Source organism: Trachurus trachurus (genome assembly GCF_905171665.1).
Source record: "Trachurus trachurus genome assembly, chromosome: 22".
NCBI classification, from domain to species: Eukaryota; Metazoa; Chordata; class Actinopteri; order Carangiformes; family Carangidae; genus Trachurus; species Trachurus trachurus.
Window position 1 is genome coordinate 16,760,240 of NC_139907.1, and position 14,169 is coordinate 16,774,408.

The 14,169-nt window shown below is 43.7% G+C and overlaps 1 protein-coding gene across 1 annotated transcript in view; it reads left to right on the top strand.

Moving 5' to 3' along the window:
- Positions 1 to 14,169, top strand: part of unc79 (unc-79 homolog, NALCN channel complex subunit) — a gene marked incomplete at its 3' end in the record, with an annotated part of 64,145 nt that overhangs the window by 16,834 nt on the left and 33,142 nt on the right. Inside the window, exons 20-42 of the mRNA XM_083998059.1 lie at positions 108 to 249; positions 789 to 868; positions 973 to 1,121; positions 1,250 to 1,407; positions 2,767 to 2,948; positions 3,077 to 3,278; positions 3,416 to 3,598; positions 4,251 to 4,319; positions 4,779 to 5,116; positions 6,015 to 6,197; positions 7,110 to 7,272; positions 7,601 to 7,750; positions 7,898 to 9,163; positions 10,159 to 10,260; positions 10,725 to 10,841; positions 11,207 to 11,309; positions 11,402 to 11,542; positions 11,673 to 11,711; positions 11,826 to 11,938; positions 12,193 to 12,278; positions 12,678 to 12,851; positions 13,164 to 13,232; positions 13,325 to 13,435. Of these exons, the coding sequence (XP_083854185.1) occupies positions 108 to 249; positions 789 to 868; positions 973 to 1,121; positions 1,250 to 1,407; positions 2,767 to 2,948; positions 3,077 to 3,278; positions 3,416 to 3,598; positions 4,251 to 4,319; positions 4,779 to 5,116; positions 6,015 to 6,197; positions 7,110 to 7,272; positions 7,601 to 7,750; positions 7,898 to 9,163; positions 10,159 to 10,260; positions 10,725 to 10,841; positions 11,207 to 11,309; positions 11,402 to 11,542; positions 11,673 to 11,711; positions 11,826 to 11,938; positions 12,193 to 12,278; positions 12,678 to 12,851; positions 13,164 to 13,232; positions 13,325 to 13,435 (4,320 nt within the window). The remainder of the gene's footprint in view (positions 1 to 107; positions 250 to 788; positions 869 to 972; positions 1,122 to 1,249; positions 1,408 to 2,766; positions 2,949 to 3,076; positions 3,279 to 3,415; positions 3,599 to 4,250; positions 4,320 to 4,778; positions 5,117 to 6,014; positions 6,198 to 7,109; positions 7,273 to 7,600; positions 7,751 to 7,897; positions 9,164 to 10,158; positions 10,261 to 10,724; positions 10,842 to 11,206; positions 11,310 to 11,401; positions 11,543 to 11,672; positions 11,712 to 11,825; positions 11,939 to 12,192; positions 12,279 to 12,677; positions 12,852 to 13,163; positions 13,233 to 13,324; positions 13,436 to 14,169) is intronic.

Here is a 14,169-nt window from a genome sequence, read left to right on the forward strand (position 1 = left end):
TTAACCTCCTTTGAAATAGATCTGTATGAATCAGTTTCTGTCTGTCACTCGTGAATGAATAAATATGAATGAATATCAAGATTTGACAACGTTTCATTCTTCTGCAGGAACCCACAGATAGTTTGGAGGAAACTCTGCTCCTGCCTCAGCAAGATTTCTCGTTCGGGGCGGAGAATGGAAGTGAGGAAGGGGACAACCCAACTGCCGCACACACTGACAACCCCAGTAACCCCTCTCCTGATAACGCACGTATGTAGCAGTTCTGTCCACAACGTTTCACTCAGTTGTCCACTGCCAGGAGAAAAATAATAATCCTAATAATGCTTCAACTTTTTGGCCCCTACAATAAATTGGTTTAGCTAATCTAAACTAACGGCTAAGCTAACCTGTGTTTCACATTTAAAGGAGAACTTCACAATTTTGAGAAATGTTTTGATTATTTCTGATTATTGCTGAGGTGAGAAGACTGACACCATTATTACCATGTCTGTGCAGTAAACATGTAGCCAGCAGCCTGTTAGCTCAGCATGGAAACAACCTATATCTCTCACTAATGTACTCTTTCCACATCCAAACAAAAATTGAGAAGTGAAAAAGGTGTTTGTTTGTTTTTTAATTATGTGTAGCATATTGTTTCCAGCTATATATTTACTATATCGACTTTAAAGCTGTATTAATTTCAGAGTGTTTCATTATGTTTTGTACATAAACTGGTAAACTGTCTGCTCTGCTTTACTGCACAATAACTTGAAAGTCGAATTGTTTTCAAAGACTCTTTTTCCTTTCAGACTTGAAGAACAACTCGGATAAGAAATTCTCCTACCAGCAGCTCCCCGTGTCTTTGAAGCTCATATACACCATCCTGCAGGTACTTGTTCATAATAACTGAGTGAGAAAACTGAGGCGCAAATAAGGTGGAGTAGTTTAAAAATGTTTGGCAGACCCGTGAGGCATTGTCTCCTTTAAATTCAGGAAATGTCCAAGTTCGAGGAGCCCGACATCTTGTTCAACATGCTGAACTGTCTGAAGATCCTGTGTCTCCATGGAGAGTGTTTGTACCTCGCCTGCAAGGATCACCCCCAGTTTCTGGCTTACGTCCAGGAAAAGATGCTGATCCCAAGGTGTTTTCTCACAGCCTCCCTCCTGCCACAGAGACACATCATGTGGATAGAAATATTTCTAGTTTCTAGTTGTCTATTCAGCCAACGTCTTGATGATCATTTGTGCATGTGTCTGTTTTGTGTTTTAGTCTGTGGTCCATGCTGAAGTCAGAGTTTTGCCAGTTGGCCTCTCTAGCCGTGCCTCAGCTCCTTCACGCCCTCTCCTTATCCCACGGGGCCGACATCTTCTGGAACCTCATCAACTCCAACTTCAACAGCAAAGACTGGAAAATACGATTTGAAGCAGGTGAGAGACAGAGCATGGCTCACTGTGTGAAAGTATATACTGTATATTATAACTACTGTACAGGCAGCTGCTGAAAAACCAATGATCACACGCTATAAATGCAGCCTCATATCAACATATAAACACAACAACAGTATCATCATAATGGGCCTGAACCATCCTCAGAAGGATTTCAGTTTTAATGATGTTTTCTCTGTGGTTGTGGTCGTATGAATTAATTGCTGAGGGGAAAATCCCCAGTTTGCCATACAACACGCTTCCTAAACCACTGCCTGCTCACATCTCCCCCACTTGTGTTGCCATGGTTACCGTGTGGCTCAAACAGGCGGCAAAGGGGAATCGTGGGATTAATGTGGTGTTTCTCGCCCTTTGATTGGCAGAGAGGGGCTGTGTGACCTTGAGACGGAGGCGGAGGACAGGTTGTCTGACTGTATGGATGTAGGGAAACAGGAGAGCAACTGAAGTGATTGTTTACCCCAAATACACAATAAATATTTATCAGGGGGTTTAAAGTTATTAGCCTATTGAATATAAATACCATGGATCATCAAATAAATTAGTAATTCGATCTTTCCACCTGGGAAAATGTTGCGTCAGCGTGTCAGGTTGATAAACTGTTGATCTATTCGGGGAACATATAATTGCTTATGTTCACGGTAACTATAGATTATCATTAGCGCTGTTAAAAACAGATAATTGTAAAATTGTGGGCGTACATCATGCAAAAATGTATATTTCTCTGATTCACACTGCTCTTGCATGTCTCTTCACTTCCACACTGACACCTAGTGGTCAGCACCGGCTGCCACAAATCAGCCCAGAGTGGGTGAGAGTTTATGGATTTCAGAATAACATGTCTATTTTTAGATTATAATCTCAGTCATAACAAATAAAGCCAATAAGTACAGGGAGGATCCTTTTTTCTTGAATGTCTGAATGCATTCTTATTTCATTTCACACACAGAGGATATGAGACATTGGGGTATCAGAGTGGTAACTGTGTAGAAGATGTAAATAAACAAATGATAAAAAAAAATCATACATTTGCATGTCTTTGATACACAGAGGAGTGATACATCTAATGTAACAGAATTGGGGTAGATTGTATATTACTCATACAATTCTTAGTTTCGTAGTTCAGCAAATAATATTCATAGTGATACATCCATGCACGATGTGAAGACAAATATGATGACATAGAAATAATATCTAAGTAATACATGAATTGGGTTTGTTTATGATGTACCCATGGCATTATGGCGGGACATCTGGCAGTTTCGTGACCTCATCTCATTATATGACTCATCCCCGTTGTTGATGATTTGCTCTTTTACTGTTTATTCTCATGTAAACCTCCAGTGGAGAAGGTGGCGGTGCTGTGTCGATTCCTGGACATTGGCGCGGTGACGAAAAACCACTTGCTGAAGTATTCCCTGGCCCACGCTTTCTGCTGCTTCCTGGCGTCTGTGGAGGACGTCAACCCCGCTGTGGCCACCAGAGCCAGGCTGCTCCTCGACACCATCAAGAGGCCGGCCCTGCAGGTGACCTGCTCAGACGGAAACAGGGCAAAAGTGCAAAAAAGGCCACATGTTTTTCCTTAACTTTCATGCAAGAGCTTCAACAATGTGTGTAACTGTATGCTCTGTGTGTTTGTATCTGTGTGTTGCAGGGCCTGTGTCTGTGTCTGGATTTCCAGTTTGACACCGTTGTGAGGGATCGGCCGGTCATCCTCAGCAAACTCCTGCTGCTACACTTCCTGAAGAAAGACATCCCCGCTCTTAGCTGGGAGTTTTTTGTCAACCGCTTTGAAACGTTATCTCTGGAGGCCCAGTTACACCTGGACTGTAACAAGGAGTTCCCCTTCCCCACAAGTATGTTGTGTCTATGTTGCCTCTCCACTCCTTCTTCACTCCTGCTTCTCCTCAGTTTATTTTGTATTTCATGTTGTGACGAAAGCACCGCAGCCTAATCGAGCTCCATTTTGAGTTTACATCCTGTCTCTTTACAGCCATCACAGCTGTACGGACAAATGTAGCCAACCTCAGTGACGCGGCCTTGTGGAAGATCCGGCGGGCACGTTTCGCCAGGAATAGGCAGAAGAGTGTGCGTTCGTTGCGTGACAGCGTGAAGGGAGGCCCGGCTGAATCTAAACGGGCATTTTCTCTCCCTGAGTCGCTGAGCAACCGACTTCGTGAGTAGCACAGATCAGTCAGTCAGTCAGTCAGTCAGTCAGTCAGTCCGTCTGTCGGCTGGGATCTTTACCTGTGTCACTTTCATTCAGTCTGAGGTCAAACAGTGTTTGCAAAATACCTTTGGAAACATGTTTAAGTGGATGTTAAACATGACATTAGAGAGGCAAACCATGACTACCTGTGTCCGTTCTTGTTAAGAGTCACCTAACACTGCCTGATTCCTCTCCTTTGTGGGTGCTGTGCTATTTTTAATTGCAAAAGCTATTTGACCAATGTCTGGTCCCACTTTCCCAGTGTTTCTCTCATCACTCATTTGTTCCCAACTTTCATTTCACCTGAATTTTTAAATACTACGTGGTTTTTAAAAGGGAGGAACTCCCCCCACTCATTTTAACTTTGGCTCTGCACAGAAGACTGTCTGAGTTTCTGGGAGATGTTTCTTGTGTCGGCTTCAGAGTTGATGTGTTGCCCATTTGTGATCGTCCAAAATTCCTTAAATCTTGGGAACACAGTTTGTGATTTTTGGTGTTTTTGTGTGTGTGTGTGTGTTTGTGTGTGCATGTGTTTTATGACGACGAAGCTCAGACATGTGTCCTGTGCTACCTCCCCTGTACATTTTCCTAAATTGTGTTCTTCGTATGTGGTTTTTAGCTCTAAGGCTTACGAGGCAAGAGCAGTCTGCCCCGACACTGGGAGATATGATAGAGAAAGTCCTGCCAGGTAAATAACAACCCAAATCTGAAACATACAGCATTACTCTTCATAATCATATCATACTGGAGGAAAAGTCCAGTGTCACCGACAATAAAGCTTACACGTGGAAATATGAATTGGAATATGATAAAGCAATGTTTGCTCCATGGTGACAGCCATCGGTTTTTCATGCTGCCTTCAAACTTACACTAATAACGACACTAGAAAGGGTGAAAATAAAATAAAAACACTCTAACTAACAGCTAGCAGGCCATGTTTGTGTTTACCCTGTTTACATATTCCATGCACATGTTGCACTTATGTATGTTTACTGCATGATAATGTCTCCACCGCGCTTCACAGAGAAGTGGACAAGTTAACCCCCCACTTCCTCACTCTTGTCTTGCTACCTCCTCCCTCCTCCCTCCTCCCCCCCCTCTCTGCTCATGCACCCTTCCCTCTCCCGGTCCTCTCCTCTGTCTGCAGCACGTTTCCTCCCTCACTTTAACCCTGACGCTTCAGCCCCTCTCGTAGGCCAGACCCCGTCCCCGGAGGACGACGCCGTGATCAGAGACCTGCTCCCCGAAGACGCCGGCATCGATCACCAGACGGTTCACCAGCTGATCATGGTGCTCATGAAATTTATGGCCAAAGACAAGAGCAGCGCCGAGTCTGACATCGGCAGCGCCAAAGCTTTCAACACTGTGAAGCGTCACCTGTATGTGCTGCTGGGCTACGACCAGCAGGAGGGCTGCTTCATGATCGCACCTCAGAAGATGCGCACCTCCACCTGCTTCAACGCTTTCATCGCTGGCATAGCACAAGTAACTGATATATATACAGTTGTGCTTGAAAGTTTACATACCCGAGAGGATTTTGTAACTGTGTAGCATTCATTAAGGAAAACATGAGTGATCAGACAAAACAGATTTCTCTCATTTTTAATGGGATTCATATTAAACTGTTGAGACATCCATAAATAACACAATCATAAAAAAAAAAAAAAAAAGATCATCAGAGAGTCTGACCAAATTTTTTTTGATGGTACCAGACCGTGGCTTGGTATCAACAGAACCCCTCAATTTCCACTTTTACGAGAGCTTGAACTCTACTGATTGGCTTTCTTAAGTCTTTGAATATCTTTTTATATCCTTTTTATGTTTTATAAAGTTGAACAACCTTCTCTCTCAGGACTTTAGACAGTTCTTTTGCTTTCCCCACGGCTCAGAATCCAGCAAAGTCAGTGCAGCAATGGATGAAATGTGCAGGTGTTTGTCAAGAGCCCAGAATCTCATTGTCTTTTTGTACACAGACACTAATAACAAGCAGTCAAGTTACAGGCGTGGACAGTTACCCTGAGTAGCAATTTAAACCTGTCTGTGTCAATCTGTGTGTATTATATCAGGGTGAAACTTTGAGGGTATGTAAACTTTTGATCAGGGCCATTTTGGTGTTTGCATTTTTAATTAGGATTCAAAAAGACCAAACACAGTTGTGTGATAATGAATGGCTTCGCCCAGCCACTAACTCTGAATAAAAAAAGTTTTGTTGCATTATCAATTATATTTTCTGAAATGTAGCCAGTATTTCACAAATTCTGCCAGGGTATGTAAACTTTCAAGCACAACTGTAACTTTATTATCACCTCTGTCTTTATAGCTGCAGCTTTCCTCCAACTGTTCTGTGGTGTGTTGTTGCTAATGAACTTAAATGCTCCTTCAGGTGATGGACTACAATATCGGTTTGGGGAAGCAGCTGCTCCCTCTGGTGGTCCAGGTGCTGAAGTACTGCACGTGTCCCCAGCTGAGACACTACTTCCAGCAGCCTCCTCGATGCTCCCTCTGGGCGCTGAGGCCGCACATCAGACAGATGTGGCTCAGAGCCTTGCTAGTAATCTTGTATAAGGTATCATGTCTTTATGATTTCATTACATACATATTTTATACTTTAATGTCAGTTTTAGACTATGGAGACATCTTATACAGGCATGCATCAGCTACAACTTTACATCCACTTGACACCATATATCACTCAGCCCTGAGGTTTATTACTGGCGACAGCTACAACACTCATCACTGTGACCTGTATTCCAAAGTTGGATGGCCCTCACTATCTGCCAAGTGTGATCGGCACTGGATTTGATTTATTTTTAAAGCCCTCATTGGTCTCTTACCATCTTTAACTCACTAGTATCTTTTAATACAGGTCTCTATTGCACACGCTGAACAGATTGGCTCACACTGCAGGTCCCCAATATTAACACTGAACTCGGAAAGACCAGTTTATCTTACTGTGCACCTACAACCTGGAACACTCTGCAAAATCATCTGAAACTTACCACACTTTTCTTTTTTTTTTTAAGTATATTTTTTGGGGCTTTTTTGCCTTTAATGTACAGGAGGGTCGAGAGAGAAACAGGAAATGGGTCGCCTGCAGTGAGGACTATAGCCTCAACACATGGGGCGGATGCTCTACCAACTGAGCTAAACACCGCCCCAAACTTACCACACTTTTATCAATAGGACAATTTAAATTCATAACTACAATGCTTTTAACTACACTTTTGTTTCAATTTATCTTTGTCACTTTTAACTTCCGGTATTATGTTATGTTTATGTATGTTTCAAATGTTTTGTGTTCTGTCCTTTTATGTTTTATGTTTCATCTCGGCTATATTGTAAATGAGGTTACTCCTCAATATATCTCCGAGCTTAAATAAAGGTTATGAATGAATTAATGAATGAATGAATTATACACATATGGTATGCTTTACAAAGTCAAATAACATACACTTAATAATATGTTTCTGTCTCACAGTACCCTTACAGAGACATGGAGGGCAGTAAAATCGTCCTCCATCTGATCCACATCACTATCAACACCCTCAATGCCCAGTATCACAGCTGTCGTCCCCACGCTACGGCAGGACCCCTCTACAGCGACAACTCCAACATGAGCCGCTACAGCGAGAAGGAAAAAGGTCATTTATCTCATCAGAAATGTATAATGGTTATAATTTAATGAATAAGCTCCAACAAGTACTTTACATAGCGTGGATCTTTGACTTAATCTGAAGACTTTTGCTTAAAAAAATGTGGTATGTAGATGTAGGAGTTATTTTATCCTTTATCATCTAATGAATATTAATTACTGTAGAATCTTTAAGAAACCTACTCTATATTTATATACAGTATAGATGACAAAGTCAGAGTGAATATGGTTCCCACCCCAGTCAGGAGAGAACATATTCTCTATGTTTAGTAAAGGCAGTGCTAATGTTAATTCTCCATATTTTTCTCCATTTTTAGAAGAGGACAGTGTATTTGATGAGTCAGATGTCCACGACACACCGACTGGTGCTGCTAACAAGGAGTCACAGACCTTCTTCGCTCGCCTAAAGAGGATTGGTGGCAGCAAGTCTGTGAAGTACCAGCCGGTGGAGCTGAACGCCAAAAAAAGTAAGAAGCAGAGGCTTTTAGAGTCAAGTGTGGTATTACAGCACATCGATCGAAGCCTTTTCAGCACATACTGTATATTTTTTCCTGATAGCAGGAGGCTTGTTGCCTTCAGTTGGGATGAAATCTTGTTTTTCTTCCGCGCATCAGGTGAAATTGAGCTGTCGGAGTACCGCGAAGCCAGCGCCCTTCAGGACAGCATTCTTCACTGCGTGAGGGAGGAGAGCACCAGGAAGAAACGGCTGCAGGCCATGCACAAGCAGAAGTCTCTGGACATCTCCAACACCGACTCCATCCTCTTCAACCTCGACGAGCACAGACGTAAGTCATGCATCGATCGCTGCGACATGCAGGTGCCTCCCGTGGTCCTGCCCCCGTCCTCGGCCACGTCGCACGGCAGGCATTACGGGAAGGGATCCTCGGACGGTTCTTCGATCCGGGCGGAGGCCAACGACCCCGTGGACCGGCGAGGCTCTCGAGGGGGCCAGTCTGACATCTCGAAACCCGTCATACCCGAGGTCCGCCTCAGCTGCATGGAGACCTTTGAGGACAACTTGGACCAGAGCTCGTTAGTGGGATCAGCTCAGGGAAAAGAGGACCAAGACCTCATCGATCTCTCCTCCGACTGCACGTCCATCCCAGAGAAACACTCGCTGCTCTCCATGTCTGACAGCGACTCCTTGGTGTTCGAACCGTTGCCTCCGCTGAGGATCGTGGAGAGCGATGAGGAATTTGATCTTACCACCATCATAAGCTCCAAGTTTAACGGGAGTCCAAAGGTTTCTGCTTCCCCTGCTAGCAGTAACACCTTACGGCTGTCTCCGGTGGTCCAGGTGAGCGTGGAGGACTGCTCCAGCGACAAGAAGACCCCAGATGTCCTGGTGGGACAGGGCAGCCCGGTGCAGCCGTTTATGGATAAGAAGCCACTCCGTGTGACTCCCACCACCTCGTTGGAGCTTCCCGACCGGCCAGAATACGTCTGCCATGAGAGCCCCATGACCCTGAAGCAGAAGAGAGACCTCCTGAGGAAGACCCCACACGTCCCCGACACCTCTTTAGATGACACGTCTGTGGCCTCCGAAGAGGTAAAGGGACCCGCGGCGAGCCCCTCCGGTCGGACCATCTTCCTGGACATCCCAGAGGACAGAGCGGAGCCTCTTTCCTCACCGGAGAAAAGCAACAGCAACAACGACGAAGAGGAGTACGGTGACGACGAAGATGACGACGACATGGGCGACGACGCGGACAGCGACCTCAAACCTGACAACGCGGACGACGAGACAGAGTTTAAAATCCAGATCGTTCCCCGGCAGCGGAAGCAGAGGAAGATCGCCGTGAGCGCCATCCAGAGGGAATATCTGGACATCTCCTTCAACACGTTCGACAAGCTGGGTGGTGAGCAGACCGCAGAAACTGGTAAGAGGGGGAGCGACAGGTTAAACCCTCGATAGAGCCGTTCCAGTGTGCAGTCCATGTGAGGTGTAATTTGATTCAAAATATTTTCAGCAGATATCTTGGATTTAATTTAATTATCCAAAGACGAATTTGAACAAAATTAGTTCAAAGTGTATATTTAAACTATAGTGAGTTCAAGTGCCACGGTAGAGTTTTGCAAATGTTGGTGCATTTACAACAAATAGTACACAGTATGCTTCATTATGAAAACCACTAACCAGGCTGTATAAACCTGTGTTGTCAATCTACAATTCAATTACACTACTACTATTATACCAACCTACTATACATAACTGTTTTATATTTCTGTTCCATTATAATGCAACATGAATAACTTTTAAGAGTCTGTTTTTAGATTTTCATACAATAATGTATGGTTCTCCAGATTGCTTGGGAAAATGTGTCCAAAAAAAAAAAAGCTAAAATAATTGATAGCATAAATATAAAGTATTTGATTTGTAGTTAGAAACTTGCAAAAACATGGATATATTCCTTTAGAAAAACAAAAGGTGCACCTGACTCCGTTCTGTCCCCGACCAACCACTCCAGCTGTGTGGTGTCCTGTGGTGTGTTTTCTATGTACGTGTTCACTTTTCCACTCATACAAACACACACAACAAGTTCTTTAAAGGATTAAATTAATTCTTACTTCTAATTATATACAATTTTGAAAAAAAAAATGAAAAAAAAAGCTGAAGAGCAAGGCAGAGTTTGATTTCATGTATGAAATAATTCATTTTTTGTAGTGAGGTTATGTAACCGCTAAAGCTGCTAAATTTTACATAACAAACTGTAGTTAAATTAGCACTAAATAGACTCTAACCACTGTGCCCTTCTCCTGATGGTCCACACAACGACATCAATGCTGATGAGTATTACTGGGAAACTACTGGCATATAATGGCATTTATTCTGATGCCAGTGCCCTGCCCATCATTCACCCGTATTGCCTTGCAGATCACAAAGTTCTGTCAACATTGGAAAAGCCACGAGAATCTGCCTCAGCCCCAACGCTCGAAGCTGCTATGCCTGACACAAGCCACCGCTCCTCAGTATCAAGTAGGATGCATATACTTCATTACATAACCTCTTGATGAACGTCAATAAATCTGACTGTTGTGGTTGTCATAACGAATCTAATCTGATATATTTGCATATATCGATTGTGTGCAGTCTAATATATTACCTGCAGTGCTGTATTTTTATCTTTTCAAATTAACTTTTGTTTGAACTTTATATTGGAGCAGTAAATATTAAATAAATATCACATAATACAACATCTTTGACATTTTAATCATAAAACCAATAAACATTTTAAGACCCGAGGAAAACACCAAATCTAATAATTAATGAATTTACTATTGAATTACTTACACTCTAAAGTGACCATCTCTTTTCCATGTGAGCGTCTTCCCTTTTTCCGTGTGACCATACACACACTTGTTGTTGTTGGCAAAGCTGGAGCGAGTTCAACAGGTGCTTTAACGCAGGTGTTCTTCTCTGTATCTGTGTCCGACCTTTAGCTCAGTACCGTCAGGTGAAGCGCGGCTCTCTGGGAGCTCTGACCATGAGCCAGCTAATGAAGAGACAGCTGGAGCATCAGTCCAGCGCGCCACACAACATCAGCACCTGGGAGACCGGTCAGTGGCTTTTTAGACTTGCCTTCACTTCACAATGACCTCTGGAGGAGGAATATGGGAGAAAACAACAGATGCTTCTAGTATAAAAGGATTTACAGTTTGAGTGATTTTCTTTCTCTCTCATCTTTAAAATAAGGACAAACTAATGAATAATGTGAGCTCCTTAAAATACAATCTTGCAACAGCCTAATAAAGCCTATTGATGTTGTTGTTTTTTTAGATTGTTATATTATAACTAGTGCACTCAAACAAAACAAACTTGTTTATTCTTCACTGACCTAATTCAGGGTCTAATAACTGAATTTTAAAACCCTGGTGTCCTTTTATCTAATACTTTTATCTAATCATTTTTTCTTCCTCTGCAGGTCCAACGAAAACCAGTCTGCTCTCTGCACCAAGCACAGTGAGCATGTTTGTCCCTGCGCCCGAAGAGTTCATCGATGAGCAGCCGACCACAATGTCTGATAGGTGAAGGAGTCATTCGGCAGCTTTACGTGCCGTAAAACAAGTGTTGTTAATGCGCAAACCAGCATTTGTTGAAATCCAATGTGGCATCACAGGTGTCGGGACTGCGCGGCCGTGCTTGAGGAATACGACGAGGAGACTCTGGGCCTGGCGGTGGTCGTTCTCTCCATGTTCATCCACCTCAGCCCCGATCTGGCTGCTCCGATGCTTCTCGACATCATGCAGTCTGTGGGCAGGTATACAGCCGCTCCAGTATCTCCATCCACACAGCAGCACTTCACCATTAAATGAAGTTTCATAACTTGCACATGGAGCTCATGCATAATTCATCGTGAAGCCCTAATCCACTGCTTTAACTGCTTTCAGGTTGGCATCTAGTGCCAATTTTTCTGGACAAGCTGAGAGGTATGAGACATTTAAGCCGTCAGATATTCAACGTGCTTATAGATGAGTTTAATAATAGATGTGAAGTGTGACTGCCTGTCCAACTCAGACATTATCCCTGTGATGTTTTTGCAGTATGTTGATCCCAGGGAATGTAGCAGGTGTAGCCAAGCAGTTCCTGCGCTGTGTGTTTCACCAGCTGGCCCCTAATGGCATCTTGCCCCAACTCTTCCAGAGTAACATCAAAGGTCTGCTCACACCACCGACTGCTAAAGTCCAAACTCCTTCAACTTTACCTGCACTATTTCTACGGAGACTCATAGCTGCTTGTTTCTGTGTGCTTTGACCTTGATGCTCAATATTTTGAAACTGCTGCTTTTCTTTACGTAGTTAATTTAATATTTATATAATTTCATGAAATGATAAAAGCTAACTTATATATATTCTACTGGACATACTGCCAACTTAATTCCTTTTATTTTTCTATCTTTCTTGTTTGCAGATGGGAGTTTTCTGCGAACACTTGCATCCGCGCTCATAGATTTTAATGAGCTGAGTTCGGTTGCTGCCCTCAACATGCTGCTGGAGGTAGGATTTTCTTTTCGTGTGCCTGTGTTGAGTCATGTAACCAGCAGGAGGAGCTCTAGTCAAAGCTGCAGCTCTTGTGTGGCTCCATCTACATGTCGAGCATAAGCCCATCTAAAACAACACATCAACACATCATCGGAGCATTCAAGAAAACCTGCCTTACCCCCCGCGCCACTGTTCCACTTTATTGTTATTGTAAAGCTAAATAAGTGACACAGGACTGGAAGCCACTGATGCACGAGCCAAGCAATCATGTGTGCATCATTGTCCTAAATCCCAAGCTCTCATCATGAGCGTTGTGATTGATCAGGATTGAACGATCAGTTAAATGGAAAATATCTTTGCTTGTTGAGCTTCATTATATAAGCCTGTTATGGTTTGTGCCTCTGTGCCCTCCAGGGCTTGAACAACAAGAAGAGTCTGCCAGCAGGGGGCACAATGCTGCACTGCCTGGACAACATCGCCACCTTCATGGAGGCTCTCCCCATGGACTCCCCCAGCAACCTGTGGACGACCATCTGCAACCAGTTCCAGACCTTCCTCACGAAACTGCCCTCTGTACTTCCTCTGAAGGTAGATATCGACTCTTCCGGTCACTTAGTCATGGTCTGATATGGTTTAATGTGATTATATGGCTGGAGGAAAAAGCATTTAGCAGTGCCCTTGTCGGGTTCAATAGGATAGAATCTTAAAATTGTAATTGATTTGACTCTGACGCTTTTGACCTTAGAGGTCAAATTAGTGTGTACTCTAATCAATTTATCAGTGCAGATAAATTCAAAACACCACGTCCAGGACAGCGGGTGCAATAATTTTAAACTTTTGCACTGTGAAACCGACTGGCAGTTTTGATTTCTCAACACTTTTTGCATCATTTTTCATTAGTGCCCCATGGATTCCAGCTTGAGGATTATCATTTGTCTGCTGAAAATCCCAACCACAAATGCAACCCGGGTAAGCCCCAGGCAGAACTTATACACTCATTTGTCCAAATCCTGGTCTTTAAAACTTGAACTTTTTTTTTTTTCTGTTCCTCATTCCTACAGAGTCTCCTGGAGCCCTTCTCCAAGTTACTGAGTTTTGTCATCCAGTATGGCATGTTCAGTCTCTCCTACCTCGTAGAACTGTGTGGACTGTGTTACAAGGGCTTCAACAAGGTACTCTTGAGTGTGTTTACACTACATGTTTTGGTTTAGTAGACACACGGTGTCACGTGTTGGAATAACATCTGGTGCTGAAGCACTCGGTGTTGAAAGGGTTAAACCTTTTAAACTAATCTGCAGTGTTAAAAATGTTGAGCTCCTGCTCGCAGGCCTCCCCGCTCATCACTCTTTTGGTGCTACACCTACTTCCCTGACTCTCTAGTCAGCCAGAAATGTGCCCATGTGTCACGGATGATTAAGTAGGCAATCAGCCAGTATTGATTAACATGATTAGTTGGTGTGCGCAGGCCGAGGATGTATGGTGTGTTTCAGAGTGGCTGTCTCAGACAGAGATGGAGCCAGGGCTGTCTGCACTGTTCGGCGAGATGGATCCTCAGCCCTCCACCACTGTCAACGCTGCATGCTTTATGTCTCCTGCAGTATTGATTTTCTACACCCTCTTTAATTTCTCACCGTATAATATCCGCATTTCAAAACCCAGAGTCACTATGAGCAATTGCTTTTGGAACCTGTCTTGTGCAGTTGTTTTACGGCGAGGTGAGGTTTCTGGGCAGCGCGAGCGGGAGGATTTTCAGCTGGTTATCTTGGGGGGGGGGGGGGGGGGGGGGGGGGGGGGGGGGTCAGCTCTTAAGGACACAAAGTCAGGCTGTTTCCAGACCCACTAAAGTTTGTCACACCACACGCCATTTGTCACAGCGCCACTGCACCGTATGCCAAATGCGACTGGG